This window comes from Mobula birostris, chromosome 7 (genome assembly GCF_030028105.1).
Source record: "Mobula birostris isolate sMobBir1 chromosome 7, sMobBir1.hap1, whole genome shotgun sequence".
Taxonomy (NCBI): Eukaryota; Metazoa; Chordata; class Chondrichthyes; order Myliobatiformes; family Myliobatidae; genus Mobula; species Mobula birostris.
The window spans coordinates 73,849,851-73,871,425 of NC_092376.1; the positions used below are offsets into that span (position 1 = coordinate 73,849,851).

General features: G+C 44.0%; 1 protein-coding gene across 2 annotated transcripts in view; it reads right to left on the reverse strand.

The window, feature by feature from the left end:
- maml2 (mastermind like transcriptional coactivator 2) overlaps positions 1-21,575 on the reverse strand; it is a 360,164-nt gene that overhangs the window by 60,412 nt on the left and 278,177 nt on the right. For both annotated transcript variants that reach the window (XM_072263422.1, XM_072263423.1), the window contains exon 2: positions 19,452-20,906. In XM_072263422.1, the coding sequence (XP_072119523.1) occupies positions 19,452-20,906 (1,455 nt within the window). The remainder of the gene's footprint in view (positions 1-19,451; positions 20,907-21,575) is intronic.

A 21,575-nucleotide genomic window follows, 5' to 3' on the forward strand; every position in this document is an offset into this window, starting at 1 on the left:
TTCTACTTTTATTTTTAATCACCTTCCTTGGAAAGGCATTTGCTTACACAGGGGCACTATGAAACAAATGTCAGTGGAAATTGATCCAAGTTGCTAATAGCAATACAACTCAAATTTAAGAATAAATTGTTGAAGTTAAAAAAAGGTATAAAATTTATTTTTACCTCATTTATGGTCAAATTCAAGCATTTAGATTTGCAGGTGATGCAGTAAACCTTTTTGTAGTCCTGGGTGGGAGATTTTATTAATCCATCAACACACTTGCGTTTACTTTTTTTTTAAAGACGTTAACCAGTGACATTAAAACTTTTCCAATCAATTCACACTTAAGCAGTAGATAAGAATCGGGCTGGGATGAGCACAAAAAGGAGCATGGGATGGAGTATGTATATAGAGCCCTGCTAAATTTACAAGGAGTGTGGGACAGTTTAAGAACAGTGTAAGGATGGGTCCATCATGAGCTTAAAAGATAGGAACCTGGGTCCGATTGAGCTTAAATGGAGGGTTGAACGAGGGTCTGTGGTATTTGAAGGGAGTGCAAGAAACAGAACTAGGTGAGCCAGTTGGTGAATGATCAGGAATTCCAAACAAAAGGATAACAAGTTATTGAAGTTTTACTGCACTCATCAAAGGTCAAAATTAATCCGTAAAGATACAATGGAGTCGTAGAGCACTACCACACACAAACAGGCCCTTTGGCCCATCTAGTCCATCCCGAACTATTAATCTGACTAGTCCTGCTGACCTGCACCCAGACCACAGCCCTATACAAGTGTACCTATTCAAATTTCTCTTAAATTTCAAAATCGAACATGCATCCACTGTTTGCGCTGGCAGCTTGTTCCAAACACTCATGACCCTCTGAGTGAAGAAGTTTCCCCTTATGTTCCCCTTAAACATTTCAGCTTTCACTCTTGGCCCATGACTCTAGTTATAGTCACCCAACTCAGGAGAAAAAGTCTGCTTGCATTTCCCCTATCTGTACTCCTCATAATGTTGTATACCTCTATCAAATCTCCCCTCAATCTTCTACATACTAGGGAATAAAGTCTTAAACTATTCACTCTTTCTCTATAACTCAGGATCTCAAGTACCGACAACATCCTTGTAAATTTTCTCTGCACTCTTTCAACCTTATTGACATCTTTCCTGTAGGTAGGTGAGCAAAACTGTATACAATATTCCATATTAGGCCTCACCAACGTCTTTTACAATTTCAACATAACATCCCATTCCTGTACTCAGTACTTTGATTTATGAAGGCCAATGTGCCAAAAGCTTTCTTTACATCCCTATCTACCTGTGACACCACTTTCCTGGATCCACATTCCCAGATTCCTCTGTTTTACCACACCCCACAATGCCCTACCGGTCACCGTGACCTACCCTGGTTGGTCCTCTAAAAGTGCAACATCTCACACTTGTTTGCATTAAATTCCATCTGCCATTTTTCAACCCAGTTTTCCAGCTGGTCCAGATCCCACTGCAAGCTTTAATAGTCCTTCTTGCTGCCCACTTCTATCCTAGTGTCATCTGCAAATTTGCTGATCCAGTTTGTTGTTGCTATAGATGACAAACAACAACAGACCCAGCACCAATCCCTGCAGCACACCGCTAGTCACAGGCCTCCAGTCAGAGAGACAACTACATCTACTACCACTCTCTGGCTTCTCCCGCAAAGCCAATGACTTATCTAATTTACTACCCCATCTTGAATGCCAAGCGATTGAACCTCCTTGACCGAACTCCAATGCAAGATCTTGTCGAAAGCCTTGCGAAAGTCCATGTAGACAACATCCACTGCTTTGCCTTCATCAACTTTCTGTGTAACTTCCCTGAAAAACTCTATAAGTTTAGTCAGACACAACTTACCACGCAGGAGAGGAGGTCTGGTTGGCATCAAGGGATCTTCCCCTGAAAGTCGAGAACTGGAAATTGGCACCGCGCTACATGGGACCGTTTGTAGTGGAAAAGGCTGTCAACAAGGTATCCTATAGATTGCGTCTGCCAGCATCACTGAAGATCCACCCAGTATTCCATGTTTCCCAGCTCAAGCCGGTTAGTACCTCTCCCCTGGCCCCAGTCACCCCACCTCCCCCTCCTCCCCGCCTGGTAGATGGTTCCCTTGACTATACTGTGCGGTGCCTCCTGGCATCTCACCGGGTGTGTGGTAAGGTCCAGTACCTTGTGGACTAGGAAGGATATGACCCAGAAGAATGTACTTGGATCCCGGTGGAGGACATTTTGGACAAGTTGCTGATCTGGGACTTCCAGCTGACACGTCTGTGGCGCCTCAGGGGCTGCTCCTAGAAGGGGGCCCTGTCACAACCACGGATTCGGCAGCGCAGTAGATACTGCAATGCGCTTATAAATTTGCACATGTCAGTTAATTATTATTTAGTCGTGATAGTATTTAACTCCATACTTGTTGTCGTGGTGCTTGTCGAGACTTGGACAGAGCATAGCAATGCTTCGCTGCTGTTTGCATTGGGCCTTTCCTGACATATTGGACTTTCAAATCAACTGACTCTGAAGACTAGCGGTATTCGTTTAATGTTTAGATGTTCTTTTCAGCTGCAGTGTAGGCTTCGTTTTCCTTCTGAGAGTTTTACTTAACAGCCCTGTTTGGCCTAACGTTTATTGTTTTATCTTCCCTTTAACACCGTTTGTATTAAAGTCTGTGAACTATCGACCTGCTTCAGTGTGTCTTACTCTGCATTTGGGCCATAACAGCAGTAATATTCACGAACCATAAACAAATAAATGAGGAAAAGTGATGGTATCCACAGAAGTCAGCTAGGTGAGTCACTGCTATTTTGTCATTATTTTTCAAACTTCCAACATATGTGTTTTTAATTTAAACACACAAAATGCCACATTGTTCTCCTTATATGCAGTTTCATAATCACCTCCCACCAATATGCCTCATATACTTGGTGCCAAGCAGATCAGTCAAAGCAAGGGGTTGCTCTCCAAACTAACTGTCTGAGGTGTGAACACAAACACTATCTGAACAATTTCAACTTGATCATTGCCACACAACCTCCAACTAAACGGATCTGGTAAAATAAGTATTTTTATAGAGGATATTTCTGTATGACATTGTGGAGGCTTTTCAGCTCAGCAAGACGTTGTGAACTCACAGAGCAATTCTCCGAGTCACATTCTCCTGCTTATCTCCTGGTCAAGCATTCTCTTTCATATGCTGTCAACTCCTCCAAATTTCCCTCCCACCCGGCTACACAAGGGGCAGTTTACAGTGGCTGGTTAACCTTTCAACCTGCACGTGGTAGGAAACAGTAGTAACCAGGGTTGCTCATGAGGTCACAGGAAGAACATAGAAATTCCATACAATGAGCATCAGAACACAGGATCAAATGTGGGTCACCGGAGCAGTGCAGCCAAGTCATTGTGCCAACCAGACAAATCTGACTCTGTTGCCGTCTGTCAGTCTCGCTGTAGTAGTGCCACTATAATCAAAAACATGGATTAGCAGTTTTATTGACAAGTGATTACAGTTTTTGTAAGTAGGAACAGTAACAGGCTTACAGTACCATCACACTGATACCAAAGAAAATTTTCTTCTGTTTACTTTGACGGAAAACCTTTAAAAGGAGATTTTTCTGCTTTGCTTTACGTACAATGGACAAGTCCTTGGGGCAAAGCAGTTAATACAATTAGCGTTAAAATTTGAAGATGAATCCAAGTTGGAGCAATACTTGAGTGTCACTAGCCCGGCATAGACAGACGTTGAATGCTTAGGAAGGTGAGTTTCATTGGATTGGCTTGTAGGTATTGCATATTTTGCGACTTTGTGAGTGAGGGAGCAACATATTTATCAAAGGGGAGAGCGTTGGACTCCGTACTGAGCGTGAACATGTATAGGTCTGATATAAAATGTAGCAGAGTGTTGCTGAGACTGCATTCTGCACAGCCTTTTATTCACACGTTTTACACAGCAGCAGCAAAATGTGACTGATTAACTCCAGAACTCATTTCATTTTAGGATTACCTTGGGTTGAATTTAATCATGTAACAGACTCATAGTTAAAAGTAATACATAAATAATTAATTGCAAGGGAGCCGTGTTCCTCAGTGTAGTGGACACTCGGGCTAACCAGCTGTCAGGTCTCCATTTAATAAGAAGCTTAATGCTCAGATTCAATCGGTTCACTGTTAAACTGTGTCTGAGTAAAATAAGACTTTGGTTAGCCATTGTTTTTGTATGCCAGAGTTCCCAAGGAGACACTGGATTGCATTGAGAGAGAGTTTAAAAGAAACGAATGGGGGCAGCCAGTACATTATGCACGCCACAGTTAGGAAATCAGTTTAAGTGGAGCAGCCATTGTGTGAGTGGGTCAGTGTTAGGGTGGGGAGTTGAGGCTTTGGCTCATCAAGCCTTCATCAAGGAGAGGCATAGGCCATAGGTAGATTTTCTTTTGTTATTTTTTTTTCTCTTTCTTATTGCATATTTAGAGTAGTGGGGTTACCAGGCAGGCTACTGGAATGTTCCTCTTGCAGGATGTGGGAAGGCAGGGAGACCTCCAGTGCCCCTGACGACTCCACCGCCGAGAAGTGCATCCAGCTGCAGCTTCTAACAGACCGTGTTAAAGAGTTGGAGCTGGAACTGGATGAACTTCGAATCATTTGGAGGTGAGGGGTTGATAGACAGGACACAGGGAAGTAGTTACACCCAAAGTGCAGGACACTGAAACTGTCAGGAGGGGAAGGGGAGCCAGTGTAGAGTATCCCTGTACAACAAGTATACTGCTTTGGATAGTGTTGGTCAGTGGAGGGGTGGGGGGTGAAATGACCTAACAGTAGAAAGCCAGAGCAGTCAGGGCCCTGGCACTGAGATAGGGGAACAGAAAGCAGGTTCTGTGGATGACAATGAGATTCCCAGATGCTATGTTGCCTCCCAGGTGCCAGGGCCAGGGTTAATTGCATTGAGTCCTTATGTGGAGAGTGAGCAGCCAGAGGTCGTGATCCACATCAGAACCAATATCATGGGTAGGAGGGGTGATGAGGTCCTGCAATGTGAGTTCAGGGAGTTTGGTGCTAATGTAAAGGACAGGACCGCCAGGGTTGTAATCTCAGATTGCTACCTGTGCCACATGCTAGTGAGGCCAGCAATAAGATCATACAGTTTATCACAAGGCTAAGGAGAAGGTGCAGGAGAGAGGGCGTCAGATTTTGGATCATTGGGCTCTTTTTCAGGGAAGGTGGGACCTGTACAGTAGGGACGACTTGCACCTGAACTGGAGGGTGACTAATATCGTAGTGGAAGGCCTTCTGTACAGGTCACACCTTCCCTGAAAGGGAGCCCAATGATCCAAAAGCTGAAGCCCTCCCTCCTGCACCTTCTCCTTAGCTGCATGTTAAACTGTATGATCTCCTCATTTCTGGCCTCACTAGCATACTTTGAGGGTTTCAGCTGGAGTTACGGGGGATGGAAACCAGAGCACTAGAACAGATAGTGGAGTGGTTATGGGGAAAGGTAATGGTAAGGCTATATACAAAGTCGGGAATCAAACGGTTGAGCATGGTGGGGCTTGTGTTCTGAGCTGTGTATATTTCAATGCAAGGAGTTCTATAGGAAGGGCATGGATCAGCACATGGAATTATGACATAGTAGCCATCAGTGAGGCTTGGTTGCAGGAGGGGCAGGACTGGTAGCTCAGTGTTCCAGGGTTCTGTTGTTTCAGATGTGATCGAGCAGGACGGATCAAAGGAGGAGGGGTAGTATTACTAGTCAGGGAAAATGTCACAGCAGTGCTCAGACAGAACACACTGGAGAACTCGTCTAGTGAAATTTTCTGGGTAGAACTGAGGAATAAGAAAGGTATGACCACGTCATTGGGATTACACCCCCCAACAGTCAGTGGGACTTAGAGGAGCAAATTTGTGGAGAGTTCACAGATTGTTACAAGAGACATAATGTTGCAATAGCAGATGATTTTAACTTTCTACATATTGACTGGGACTCCCATACTGTAAAAGAGCTGGATGGGAAAGAGTTTGTCAAATGTGTTCAGAAAAGTTTCCTTAATCAGTACATAGATGTCCCAGCTAGCGTGAGTACGATACTAGATCTCCTATTAGGAAATGAGACAGGGCAGATGGCAGACGTTTGTGTAGAGGAACATTTTGCTTCTAGCGATCATAATGCCATTAGTTTCAAGGTGATTATGGAAAAAATAGGTCTGGTCCTAGGGCTGAAATTCTATTTCGGAGAAAGTCCAATCTTAGTGGTATCTGAAAGTAGCAGGTAAGTATGGATTAGGAAAGGTTGTTTTCTGGCAAAGGTGTACTTGGTAAGAGTGTGGCCTTTCAAAATTGAAATTTTGGGAGTACAGAGTTTATATATTCCTGTCAGAATGAAAGGCACGGATAACAGGTTTATGGAACCTTGGTTTTTGAGAGATATTGAGGTCCTAGTTAAGAAAAAGAAGGATATTCATAGTTGGTATAGTCAGGCAGGAACAAATAAGGTGCTTATGGAGTATAAGAATTGTAAGAGAACATTTAAGAAGGAAATCAGGAGAGCTAAATGAAAGCATGAGGTTGCTGTAGCAGACAAGATGAAGGAGAATCTTAAGGGACTCTACAGATATATTAAGACCAAATAGATGGCAAGGGACAAAATTGGTCCTCTGGAAGATCACAGTGGTAATCTGTGTGTGGTACCGAAAGAGATGGGGGAGATCTTAAATGGATTTTTTGCATCTCTATTTTCTCGGGAGATGGGCACAGTGCATAGAGATGTGAGGCAAAGCAGCAGCAATGTCATGGACCTTACCTGTGGCTAACATCCTTAGCCACAGGTGAGATGCTGGAGGATTGGAGGACAGCTAGTATTGTTCCGTTGCTTAAGAAAGGCCCTAAGAATAAGCTGAGAAATTATAGGCTGTGAGTACTAAGGGACTGGATATATAAGTATGTGTGGCCTTAGCTGTCAGCAGAGCCGATCAGCCTGCCAGGAATGCTGTTTCTGGGCACACAGCACAGAACAGAGAAGCCCTGGCTCGTCTCCAGGTGCGCTTGTAGATCTGGATCAGCTGTTCAGCAGCAGGAACTCCTACATCAATCTCCTGATCAGGGAAGAGCGGGGGCTGGAATCCCTTCTGGCATTCAAAGGGAGACATGCTGGTGGAGGATGACTAGAGGTTATTGTGGGCGATCTCTGCCCAAACCAACTGGGAGCTCCAGGATGTGGGGTTGGAAGAGGCAAGACAGCACAGGGTTGTCTTCAACTCCTGGTTCACTCTCTCAGTCTGGCCATTGGATTGGGGGTGGAAACCAGATGAGACGCTGGCTGTGGTTCCTACAGGACAGCAGAAAGCCTTCCAAAAGCGGGAAGTGAACTGTGGTCCACGATCAGACACTGTGTCTTGAGGAAATCCATGGAGCCTGAACACGTGTTGAACCATGAGTGCGACAGTCTCATGAACTGATGGGAGCTTGGGGAGGGCAATGAAGTGGGCAGCCTTGGAAAATTGACCCACAACGACCAAAACGGTGATCTTTCCATTAGATGGGGGCAGACCAGTGATGAAATCTACTGACAGGTAGTACCAGGAGCGGTGGGGCACAGGCAGTGGACATAAGAGACCCGCAGGACGCTGGTGTGATGTCTTGCTCTGAGCGCAGGTGGGACAGGCAGAGATTGCCGGGGCAGCAGAAAAGGAGGACCTGCGAGATGCTGGGAGTGGGACTGAGGTGGCCTGAAGCTGCTGAATTGAGCTGGCAAGAACGTTGATGGCTGTCTGCTGATGCTGGCTGTTCACAGTAAGTTCGTGGACGGCAGCGGTGAGTGTGGAAATCACAGACACCTGAGTCCGATTGTCTGTGGTGAGCTGTTGAACAGTTGCAGCTGGGGACGATATCTGTTCCTCCAAGTGAGACTGGGCTTGTTGGCATGAGGTTATCTGCCTCATTGCCTCTGTAACTTCACTGAGAACAGACTTCATTGCCTGTAGCTTGTCTCCTACCTGACCAATGAATTTCACGGCCAAGTTCAGCTGCTCTCTCTCTGCTGGGTCATCTTTGTGTTTGACACTTGCTGTTACCAGGTTCGGATATGACCCAAGTGTGGAGTGAGAGACACTGAAGCAGGTCGATAGTTCACAGACTTTAATACGAACAGTGATAAATGGAAAATAAAACAATAAACGCTAGGCCAAACAGGGCCGTTAACTAAAACTCTCAAAAGGGAAATTAAGCCTACACTGCGGCTGAAAAGAACATCAAAACATTAAATGAATACCACTAGTCTTCAGAGTCAGTTGATTTGAAAGTCCAGTATCTCAGGAAAGGCCCAATGCAAACAGCAGCGAAGCATTGCTATGCTCTGTCCAAGTCTCGACAAGCACTACGACAAGTACGTAGTTAAATACTATCATGATTAAATAATAATTAGCTGACATGAGCAAATTCACAAGCGTAATTGCCGTATCTACTGTGCTGCCAAATCCGTGGTGTGACAACTGGCTCTGAAAGCATTTGTTGACTGTCCATTAATGACACGGAACTGACTACCTCACTAATTGATTTTATATTGGTGTAGGTTTAGAGCCACATATGGGCCAACCTGGCTAAAAACATGCCCATATTATCCCCCCTTGTTCAATCTCTTCCGACCTATGTTCGTGACACTTCTCATGCTCTTAAACTTTTCAATGGTTATAAATTCCCTGGCCTCCACCGCTTTATTTTCACCATGGATGTCCAGTCCCTATATACTTCCATCCCCCATCAGGAAGGTCTCAAAGCTCTACCCTTCTTTTTGGATTCCAGACCTAATCAGTTCCCCTCTACCACCACTCTGCTCTGTCAAGCAGAATTAGTCCTTACTCTTAATAATTTCTCTTTTGGCTCCTCCCACTTCCTTCAAACTAAAGGTGTAGCTATGGGCACCCGCATGGGTCCTAGCTATGCCTGCCTTTTTGTTGGCTTTGTGGAACAATCTATGTTCCGTGCCTATTCTGGTATCTGCCCCCCACTTTTCCTTCGCTACATCGACGACTGCATTGGCGCTGCTTCCTGCATGCATGCAGAACTCGTTGAGTTTATTAACTTTGCCTCCAACTTTCACCCTGCCCTCAAGTTTACCTGGTCCATTTCCAACACCTCCCTCCCCTTTCTAGATCTTTCTGTCTCTGTCTCTGGAGACAGCTTATCCACTGATGTCTACTATAAGCCTACTGACTCTCACAGCTATCTGGACTATTCCTCTTCTCACCCTGTCTCTTGCAAAAACGCCATCCCCTTCTCGCAATTCCTCCGTCTCCGCCGCATCTGCTCTCAGGATGAGGCTTTTCATTCTAGGACGAGGGAGATGTCTTCCTTTTTTAAAGAAAGGGGCTTCCCTTCCTCCACTATCAACTCTGCTCTTAAACGCACCTCCCCCATTTCACGTACACCTGCTCTCACTCCATCCTCCCGCCACCCCACTAGGAATAGGGTTCCCCTGGTCCTCACCTACCACCCCACCAGCCTCTGGGTCCAACATATTATTCTCCGTAACTTCCGCCACCTCCAACAGGATCCCACCACTAAGCACATCTTTCCCTCCCCCCCTCTCTCTGCATTCCGGAGGGATCGCTCCCTACACAACTCCCTTGTCCATTCGTCCCCCCCCATCCCTCCCCACTGATCTCCCTCCTGGCACTTATCCTTGTAAGTGGAACAAGTGCTACACATACCCTTACACTTCCTCCCTTACCACCATTCAGGGCCCCAAACAGTCCTTCCAGGTGAGGCAACACTTCACCTGTGAGTCGGCTGGGGTGATATACTGCGTCCGGTGCTCCCGATGTGGCCCTTTATATATTGGCGAGACCCGACGCAGACTGGGAGACCGCTTTGCTGAACACCTACGCTCTGTCCGCCAGAGAAAGCAGGATCTCCCAGTGGCCACACATCTTAATTCCACATCCCATTCCCATTCTGACATGTCTACCCACGGCCTCCTCTACTGTAAAGATGAAGCCACATTCAGGTTGGAGGAACAACACCTTATATTCCATCTGGGTAGCCTCCAACCTGATGGCATGAACATCGACTTCTCTATCTTCCGCTGATGCCCCACCTCCCCCTCGTACCCCATCTATTACTTATTTTTATGCACACATTCTTTCTCTCACTCTCCTTTTTCTCCCTCTGTCCCTCTGAATATACCCCTTGCCCATCCTCTGGGTTCCCCCCCACTCCTCCTTGTCTTTCTTCCCGGACCTCCTGTCCCATGATCCTCTCGTATCCCTTTTGCCTATCACCTGTGCAGCTCTTGGCTCCATCCCTCCCCCTCCTGTCTTCTCCTATCATTTTGGATCTCCCCCTCCCCCTCCAACTTTCAAATCCCTTACTCACTCTTCCTTCAGTTAGTCCTGACGAAGGGTCTCGGCCTGAAACGTCGACTGTACCTCTTCCTACAGATGCTGCCTGGCCTGCTGCGTTCACCAGCAACTTTGATGTGTGTTGCCCATGTTAGTGAGCTGGATGAGTTTTACAAAAATTTAGTGCTTTCACACTTCAATTCCGACTCACATTCGCGTTCCAACATGTCGACCCCATGGCCTCCTCCTGTGTCAAGATGAAGCCACCCTCAGGGTGGAGGAGCAACACTTTATGTTCTATCTGGATAGCCTCCAACCTGATGGGATGAACAGCAATTTCTCCTTCCGGAGAACAAATTTCTGCCATCCCATCCTCTATTTTGCAGTCTAACCCTTCACTTCTTCTCACCTGCCTATTACTTCCCCCTGTGTCCCCTCCTTCCCTTTCTCCTATTGTCCACGCCCCTCTCCTGAAAAGAGACAAAATGGATTACAACCAGAGACTCTTGTTTCATTTATGGTATTCAGCTCATGGGAGATCGAGTACTTATACTTATACCTTACTTTATACTTTATTGTCGCCAAACAATTGGTACTAGAACGTACAATCGTCACAGCGATATTTGATACTGCACTTCCCACTCCCTGGATTACAAGTATTAAATATTAAAAATAATAAAAATTAGTCAATATTAAAAACTTAAAATTATAAATCATAAATAGAAAATAGAAAAATGGAAAGTAAAGTAGTGCAAAAAAACCGAGAGGCAGGTCCGGATATTTGGAGGGTACGGCCCAGATCTGGGTCAGGATCCGTTCAGCAGTCTTATCACAGTTGGAAAGAAGCGGTTCCCAAATCTGGCCGTACGAGTCTTCAAGCTCCTGAGCCTTCTCTCCGAGGGAAGAGGGACGAAAAGTGTGTTGGCTGGGTGGGTTGTGTCCTTGATTATCCTGGCAGCACTGCTCTGACATCGCGCGGTGTAAAGTGAGTGCAAGGACGGAAGGTTGGTTTGTGTGATGTGCTGCACCGTGTTCACGATCTTCTGCAGCTTCTTTCGGTCTTGCACAGGACAACTTCCATACCAGGTTGTGATGCACCCTAGAAGAATGCTTTCTATGGTGCATCTATAAAAATTAGTGAGGGTTTTAGGGGACAGGCCAAATTTCTTTAGCTTTCTCAGGAAGTAAAGGGGCTGGTGGGCCTTCTTGGCAGGGGACTATGCTTGGTTGGACCAAGTCAGGTCATTTGTGATATTGACCCTGAGGAACTTAAAGCTTTTGACCTGTTCCACTTGTGCACCACCGATGTAAATTGGGTCGTGCGGTCCGCTACTCCTTCTGAAGTCAACAACCAATTCCTTCGTCTTGCTGACGTTGAGGGATAGGTTATTGTCTTCGCACCATGCCACCAGGTTCTTAATTTCCCCTCTGTACTCAAACTCATCATTACACGAGATACGGCCTACAATTGTTGTGTCATCAGCAAACTTATATATTGAGCTTGATGGAAACTTGGCTACACAATCATGGGTGTACAGTGAGTACAGCAGGGGGCTGAGTACACAGCCTTGTGGGGCACTGGTGCTCAGAGTGATTGTAGAGGAGAGCTTGTCCCCTATTTTTACAGCCTGGGTCCTGTCTGTGAGGAAGTTGAAGATCCAGCTGCAGATCTGAGTGTTAAGGCCCAGGTTCCGGAGCTTAGGAATCAGTTTATTTGGAATGATGGTATTAAAGGCAGAGCTGTAGTGAATGAAAAGGATCCTTACGTATGCGTCTTTATTCTCCAGGTATTCTAAGGAGGAATGTAGGGCCAGAGAGATGGCATCTGACATTGACCTGTTGCTCTGGTAGGCGAATTGCAAAGCGTCGAGGTTGACCGGTAGGCTGTGGATGATGTGTGCCATAACCAATCTCTCGAAGCACTTCATAGCAATTGATGTCAGAGCCACAGGTCGATAGTCATTCAGGCATGCCACCTTGCTCTTCTTCGGCACTGGGATTATCATTGCCTTCTTAAAACACGAGGAGATCTTAGACTGAAGCAAAGAGCAGTTGAATATGTCAGCAAACACTCCAGCTAGCTTGCTTGCACAGGCCCGGAGAACCCGTCCTGGGACGCCATCTGGGCCCATCGCCTTCCTTGGATTTATCTTCAGGAAGGCCCTTCTAACATCCTCCTCGGTGACGATGAATCTCGATGCCACCAGGTCCAGTTCATCCGGAGGGAGTGGGACGCTCCTCTTCTGCTTGAATCTTGCGTGGAATACATTAAGTTCATCAGGAAGAGAAGCGCCACAGTTATTGATATTCCCAGCCTTTTCTTTGCACCCAGAGATCTCATTTAGACCCTGCCAATGTCTACTGGCATCCCTTTGGTTAGCCTGGGCTTCCAACTTGGCTCGATATTGCCTCTTGGCACCCTTAATGGCTTTCCGGAGTTCACACCTGGATTCCCTGTAGCGATTGGTATCCCCGGACCTAAAAGCCGCAGCTCTAGCCTTTAAAAGGGACTTGACCTCATAGTTCATCCAAGGTTTCCGGTTAGGGAATACCCGGATTGTCTTGCGAGACACACAGTCCTCGGTGCATTTCCAAATAAAGTCCGTGACAGCTGAGGCATACTCATCGAGGTTAGCTGCCAAGTCCTTGAATACTAACCAGTCCACCGATTCAAAGCAGTCACGGAGGACCTCATCCATTTCCTCCGTCCAACGTGACACTACTTTTGACACCGTGACCTCCTGCTTCAGTTTCTGTTTGTAAGCCGGGAGGAGGAGTACTGCCTGATGGACGGTAGGCATCCTTGACTGCTGTGTAGCAGTGGTCAAGTATATTCGGGCCTCTAGTGGAGCAGGAGACATGTTGGTATAACTTTGGCAGCGCCTTTCTGAGGTTGGCCTGGTTAAAGTCCCTGGTTGTAATGAGCAAAGCCTCCGGATACGTGGTCTCAAGTTCACTGATTATTGAGCAAGTGTGTGTGTGAGTATTGGTCAGATTAAGAAAGAAGTAAGAATTGCCAGGTGGATAGTTATGCCACTAATAGTGAAAGGTCTTCTTGCTCTGTTGGAGGGGAAATGCAATTAGGGTATTATACTATTGTTTAAGGATATTATTGGACAGATGCAAACTTATTCTCCAGTTGTGGTAGACCTGCTGACTATTTAGCATCAATCTGCACTCGTGCCAATAATTCCTGGGTTCCAGGTGACAGGTATTGAATACCATTCTTAGTATTAACAGATTAGTGCATGGAAACTCAAAATCTAATGCAATTCCTAGTTTAGAAATATCCATCTACGTATTTTTTATTGTAACTTAAGAGCAATTTTTGTATATGTTGCACTGTACTGCTGCCACAAAACAACAAATTTTGGTGATAATAAATTTGATTCTGATTCTTCTAAAAGAGATCAACGGGATGATATAGAACCCTGTGAATCCCTCCCAATATCTTTATTAATTCAATAAATCCAGAGCAGTTTTGTGGAAATAGAAACTTGTTTAGTTCTGAGGTTTGTTTTTAATAAAAGTGCAAAGTACAGGTCTATCAGCAATCAATGCAAAAGGGGTTTGTTGGATGTCCCTCGTTGTCACTGTGAAAAGAATTTGACCATTAGAAAGTTGCAATATTTAAAAGTATGCCTGATGTATCTTTATGAATGCACTAGATAGTTGAGCAGAGGCCTGTAATGTCTTAGGGAAAGCAATGCAAACCAGCAGCAGACAAACTAGGGCTGTGGCGAGCCTAGGAGAGCATTATGTAGAGACTGCACATGGGTGGGGCTTTAGGATGGACATGTCCAGAGAACAGAAAGTCAATCACTAGTTTTAACTCTGACATTGTACTATGAACACTTAGTTATCCAAGATATGTACAATGATGGTTGATTTCTTAGGCTACACTTTTTATAAGGACTGCATATATGGGCGAGGATATATTTTGATGTGCATTTGATGAGAAATTGCATCAGTCTCACAAGCATGAGTCACACTTGGAAGTGGCTGTTTGAATTTTTAGAATGATGTGGAACAATCCGGAAACAGTTGTTTGTTCATTTCTAATTATGTTGCAGCAAAATAAACAGTATTATGCCTAGTGTCTAACAAATTTAGTCAATTTTTTTCCAGAATCCAATAGGATGAACACAGTCTATCTGGAGTTTGAGGAAACTAAATTCATACAAGTGAGCCTGAAGGCACACACTCAACCAATCAGGTACAGCTTCTTCCCCTCTGTCATCTGATTTCTGAATGGACGTTGAACCCGCGAACACTACCTCACTACTTTTATTCCCTCTAGTATTATGCATTGCAATGTACTGCTGCTGCAAAGAAAGCAAATTTCACAACATATGCTGGTGATATTAAACTTGATTCTGTACTGTAAGTAAGTAATTCACACAAGATTGGCTCTTCTTATAACAGTGACTGATTGAACTGCATAATTATAAATACCTCAGTATGACAGCTGAAATGCTGTTGAATGTAGCCCTGGTTTGGGACATAGCATTGCTGGCATCTCCCAGTGATTGATCACATCTCACTTACTCTTCATTGCCTCAACTAATGACTTAGATGATGATGTTGGGCATTTGGAAGTAAATTTGCATTTGACAACAAAAACTGGCATTCACAGGCAGAAAAAGCAGGAATATTCCATTTGGTTCTTCAGACCTAGTCTCCCTGAATGCAATTCATTTTTTTTCTATGTCAATTTCACCTTCCCTCACTTTTCCCCAAATCCATGCGGTCTTCTCCTGACTATACTGTGACACTAATATTTACACCTCTCCCTTTCATTACAGTTCCTTGTAACTGAGCATCAAACTCTGAGAGGGTAATCTTAAATTCTAAGAACAACACAGTAAAGAGGATCTTCCTTGAAATAACCTGGACTGCACACACTTCAATAGCAGCTCTCATTCTTTGCAATTCTAGGCAAGGTCTGACTAGTCTAAGCAATCCCTCCACAGGACACCTCCCAACACACCTACCCGCCTCAGGCACAATTTCCAGTATTCAATCTGATAAATCTTCAGATAGGTTCTCCCTCAGCAATGCCCTATTTCTATTCTTCTTTACGCTGAATGATTTCTAATTGTAGGCAGTCTATTAGCTATGTCTATTAGCTTTCTGTGGTTCACCTACAAGGCTGGAATGGTGGTGTCACCGACTCGAGTTCAATCCTGACCTCAGATGTTGTCTGGGTGGAATTTGCAGGTTCTTCTGTGATTGCGTAGGTTTTTGGCACAAAATCTGATTTCCTCCCACATCCTAAAGTAGGTTACTGTAAATTGCAATTTAGTGTTGGTTTATGGCATTGCATAGGTGTAGAGACATTACTAAGCAAGGGTGAATGAGTCTAATAGGATTACTCTCCTGGGAGCTAGCATGGATCCAGTAGGTGGGCTGAACAGCCTCCTTCTGTGTTGTTCTAAGTAAAATATAAATTAACTAGATTTGTCTGAATAACAATGTTTTATAGGCAGACATCATTCAAAAATATTATGCTTTTCCTGCTGTTTGCCACAATCTTGTGCTGTTATTTAATGTGTTTATATCATGTTTCCTCCCCTCTGCACCTTTTTCTCAGCTCGCTTGGCCCCACTCCATCTTTAGATCATCAGCACAACTGAATACATTGCACGTCCCTTTTCATATAAATGATTGTAAATGCTTGATGCCTAACTGCTAATCCTCGAAGCAGCTAAATAATTATAGCCATCAGCAAGAACGTAACTCATTTATTTTGGGGAATTCTGGAAGAGCAAAACCACAATGCCCGCTATATCTGAAATCCAAAATATAAGCAATCCTTTATTATCACTGCCATCTCCTTATTCTTTTCATTGAATTTCTCCCATATATACCTTTTGGAACTTGTGTTTACTTTCTCTAATCTTTTTCTTTTGACATGTCCATTGAAACTTTCATAATTGGATAGGAAAGGTTTACAGGGATATGGGTAGTCCATCTATGGAACAAAAACAAAAAATAATCTTCAAAAGTGAGAAGGTGTTCATAGGTTCAATGTTCATTTAGGAATCCGATAGCAGAGGGGAAGAAGCTGTTCCTGAACTGCTGAGTGTGTGCCTTCAGGCTCCTGTACCTGTTTCCTGACAGGAACAATGAGAAGAGGGGTGATGGTGGTCCTTAATAATGGATGCCGCCTTTCTGAGGTACTGCATCTTGAAGTCTTGGATACTACGCAGGCTAGTACCCAGGATGGAGCTGACTAGTTTTACAAATTTCTGTAGCTTCTTTCAATCCTGTGCAGTGGTCCCCACCCCATTACCAGATGGTGATGCAGCCTGTCAGAATGCTCTCCCCAGTATATCTGTACAAGTTTTCCAGTGTTCTAGGTGACAAATCAAATCTCCTTGCACTCCTAATGAAGGCTGTCTTGCCTTCTTTAAAGCTGCTTCGTTATGTTGGGACCAGGTCAGATCCTCAGGGATCTTGGCACCCAGGAACTTGAAAATGAACTTGCAACTTCCCGATGTTCAAGATAACTAGACTCTTCGGCAATACTGTAAGCTTATTCTTACGATCTAAAAATATCTTCGGTTTTAGCCACAGTTGGACCACTTTTCTTTTTGGATTTTAATCCTTTAATGCAACATGTCTGTTCTGCATACTCTGAATTATTTCTTTATCTACTATACCTCAACTTGTTTGGGTACCTGCTATACCAAATTATTCTTTATATTTCTTGTCTTGTAGACTTCAGACAGAGAATTAAGTGCAATTACATCATTTTGCTTAATAGGAAATTCTACTACAATATGTTTAGTACACTTCATAAATTCTTCAAATGCAAGATAGTTAACCACTCTGTTTCTTTGTTGGTTCATCAATACAATGGCATTTAAAACATAAGTCTTGAAAGTATTTGACAAACTCATCTTCCACATTATGAATGCAATCTTTCTTTGCTACCTGTATGATAATGTTTCCTTTATTACCTCATCCCCAATCTGTAGATACAATTGGCCATGGGGATTCTATTTCCTCGTATCGTTCAGGAAGAGGGAGACTTCTACCAACATTTCTGTACTTAGATTCATTTGAATGATAAAATGTTGAACGAAAACTCATCTTGAGATTTATAGGTAATGTGAAAAATTGTAACTGAAACTAAACTAACAGTAGAGGACATTACACATAATCTTCACACATACTACACTCTCATGCCATCTGGATGTTGCTACAGGTCCCTGCCCATCAGCACCAGAAGAACCTTATCCAGTTTAGTGCCTTCCTCAATTTGCATCCTCAACACCCAATTTGAATATATAGTATGCACAGCACACTTGACAGTAAAAACAGTCAGTTTTATTATGTGTATTTGTATTTTAAATCACATATATTAATTCTTAGTTTTTATTATCTATCGTGAGTATTTTATATTGCGTTTAACTATACGTAGTGTGGTGTTGTGTATCTTAAGTTCTGTGATGTTGCCCTTAGCACTGATCAAAGTTCCTCATGGAAAATAGAGTGAATTGACTTGAATTAACATGCTATTGGCCTCCTATAAGATAACAATTCAATATAAATCTAAGCATATAAAGTTATACATATTAGCATTCAGATTACTTCTTGAGTACCATACCCAGATTTAGCCATTATACACAGTGAGTGACTTAAAGGTCTCAGGAAAGTTTCAGAAGGAAGCTGAAAGAAGGATCCCCAGCGTTAGGGAAAATAACTTCTTAAGACCTTTGAATCAACTAAAGACCAAGAAAGAGTACTTATTGATGGATTACTACCAAGCAATAGATGGGAGAGATCTGGAGATACAACCTTCAACTATGTAAGAGGAAGAATAAAATGGATGTAAGAACTCTTCTCTCCAGGGAAGTGTGAGCCAATTGACTTCATCATGACTAAGTGTGGTGGGTGCTGACTTTCTGCTGGCTTAAGGGGAGCGGGACTGATTTCTGGCAGGAACAAAGAGTAAATACAATGCAGGTACAATTAAAAGGTAACTCTTCTTAATGTTCACTCAAGTGTGTTATAAAAGCAATTTTAGGAAGCATTTTTATCCTCATTGGCCCTGTGATTTCTTTATGTTTATTTAGCTTCACTTCAGATGATGTGGCAGCAGAGATGAGTGGGATCTGTGTGAAGAGATCAGGTGAGAGATTAATTGTTTAGAAATAACAGCTGTCCAGGATGATCTTAATGGGTCAGCTTCCCTTTCTCAGCTGTCAGTTTTAAATGATTTGCACAGTGGAAATTTGGAGCTTAGCCAACGAATGAAATTCACTAAGGAATTTCAAGTTCTTCTTCCCTTCTTTCTGGTCTGTCAACACTCTTTTGAACCTACCCTTTACTTCCTTTGCTCAAAGGTTAACAACTCAATTTGCTCCAATCAACCAGTTCCTCATTTCTGGAACAATCCTGGCAAATTTCTTCTATGTCTTTCTCTTACATCCTTCATACATTGTGCTGCCCATAACTGGTCACAATGCTCCAGCTGAGACCAAACTTGTGCATTATTTACTTACAGACCACAAGTTATTCAAAGCTAAACCGCAAATATCATATCCTGCAATTACTTACAAATAGAGATCCCCTAAGGTATTCTCCAAATACTGGAATGTAGCCCTATTAAAATTTCAACACCACTGGATGTTTAGAAATTCTTAAAATCTTCAATACAATAAAAAACTTTATATTTTATTCTGCTCTTTTTTAACCCTTGTTCCACCTCAATGCACCTTGCAATGATCTGATCTGATATATTTGAACAGCATGCAAGAAAACATTTCACTGTATCTTGGTCCATGTGACAATAGTAAACCAATTCCAATAATGGAAACATTTTTTTAATGTCAGTCAATGAGTCTTAAATTGCTGCAGCACTGGATTTGGTATTGTAAGATCGTGATTCACTATTGACAGGGTATGCATTCATTTTGCGATGGAGGCATCTCTGATGTTACTCTCGTCAGTCACTACTGCAGATTTGGTCTTTAAGCCGTGGCAAACTGACCATGATCAGCAGCTAATTTGACAAACACGTTGCTAGATCCACAAATAAAACAGATAACAAAATGTAATGTTTAATTGATAGATACCCTCGGGTAGTTGTAAAAGGCTAACTCATACCTGTCGATGTTGGGACAGAGTGTACTGCAGTGCTGAAGGCTGTTGGCTCTGTTGCATCTTCTGCAGCAGCATCTTTTGTTGCATTGCAATTGGTATCTGTGCCCGCTGGACCGCTTGACTCTGCAGGTGACCAGATGGTGGAGCAGGTTGCTGCTGTACCGGTGCTGATGGCTGCTGCTGCTGTGTATAATGCAGAACAGAAGGCTTGGCCTGAGTACCCAGAATTGAAGGGATCTGCCCTGGCTCCGGATCAAAATGTGACAAAGGCTTGGTGTTACTGTACGACAATTGGTCTGGTGATGCAGAATTGGTGTTCATTAAGCTGCGACTTATACTGTGGGTCCGTTGTTGCTGCTGGTGCATTATCATGTCCATGTGCCCAGTCTGCGTTGCAGTTGGAGTCTTGTAGAGGCAGTTATTCATGTTTTTTGTCTGACTACTGTTGGTGGACACCCCAGTGAGCAGAGAATTTGGGGAGCTGAAAGGCTGCTGGTGGAGGGATGGGCTGGGAATTTTCTCCTGGCCAAAACTGCCCGATGAAGGGCCTGATTGTGGAGCAGGTGGCCAACTAGCTGCCTGATTCTGCTGCTGGTGCTGCAGCAGAGCGTGCTGCTGCCGATTATCGGCGATCTTCTTCAGCTGCTGTGCATGAGACAGGTCATGCCAATTGGAAAGGCCTCTGTTTGGTGCGGAAGGTAAAGATTGCTGTGGTTGGTTTTGACCTTGAGCTGCAGAGGAGATGGGCGAAGGAACAGACATGGCTGTATTTGCCATAGAATAGGGGGGCCCTGTGGAAGGAGGCCGCATTTGGGGTGATCCAACTGATGCCTGGGTAAAACCAGGTGAGTATTCAGTTTTTACCGTTGGATTATCCAACTGTGAATGCGGCTTTGGTGTACTGTTCTGGTTTTGCTGACCGATGTCAATGTTGAATGATTCTTCATTTCTAATGCTGGGGTTTAACATATTGTCCAGGTCAATATCGCTCAGTGGGGGAACTCCAGACATGTTTGTCAATTCATCAAATAAATCCTGCAAATCTGGATCCAGCAGCTGCATTCCTAGATCGTCTTTGGATTCAAATAGCATGTTGTTGTTAGAGATTTGGTTGTTCAAATGCTCACTGCATGAAACACTCTCCACTGGCTCCTGTTTCATCTCCTTATTGAGCGGCAAGCTGAAGCCAGAACTGGCATCACCACCATTGGCCTGGGTGGCTCCAATCAAGCTCCCATCTTTTCCTGGAGTTCCGGGTCCCATTGTGACTGAACCCTGCAGGGTTTGACCTTGTCCATTACTGAGCTGGTGTCCACTTTGACCAATCGTAAGACTACCTTCATCCACTCTTATTCTCTTAATATCCATTTGGAAAGCTCCATCAGAAATGCCATTTGGTCTCTCGTTGCTGACGGGTGAAGCATTTCCTTCCAGCTTTCTCTTGATAGAGCCCTGCAACTAAAGAGAAAGAAAATCAGTAAACTGTTTTTTTAGTTGTGGTAATATTTAATGCCCTTCTCTGAAAAAAAGCACAATTAAAAAACCCACAGTTTGACATGTCACACTGGGATCTCAGCCATTGGAATGCGAGGAGTTGGTGAGTGTGGTTGTGATGAACACCTGTACCAACATGGCTGTGTCCTCCTGCAAACGTAGACAAGAAATCCAATACCTGCCAGCCATCCCTCACTTCATTGGCCCCTATTTTAAGGGAGGGATTACTCCAGTTTTGAAGTGGAAATATATGCTGATTAAGGCTACATGCTGAATTACAGGTTGGCACAGGCCGGCTGCAGTGACATCAGCACTGGTCTTCAAGGCAGATGGTCCTGAGTTCAAACCCAGCCGGGTCCCAACGTGGGCAGCACGTATCTGTGCAGAAAAAAGGCCTGGCAATCTACTTCTGCATCTTGACATAAAAACCCTATGGACCCTATGGTCCATAAGGTCACGAAGAATTGGACTCGACTTAACGACTGAACAACGTACTTCACTGCTCAGCATTGTAGCCATCAATAAAATGCCATGTCCCTTCCAAACTGTTGAGCTAAGTAGCACCAGCAACAGAGTCCCTTACTCATTGTCATCTAAGAATTTTAAGGGCTTGGCTATATAAGCGTGAACCAG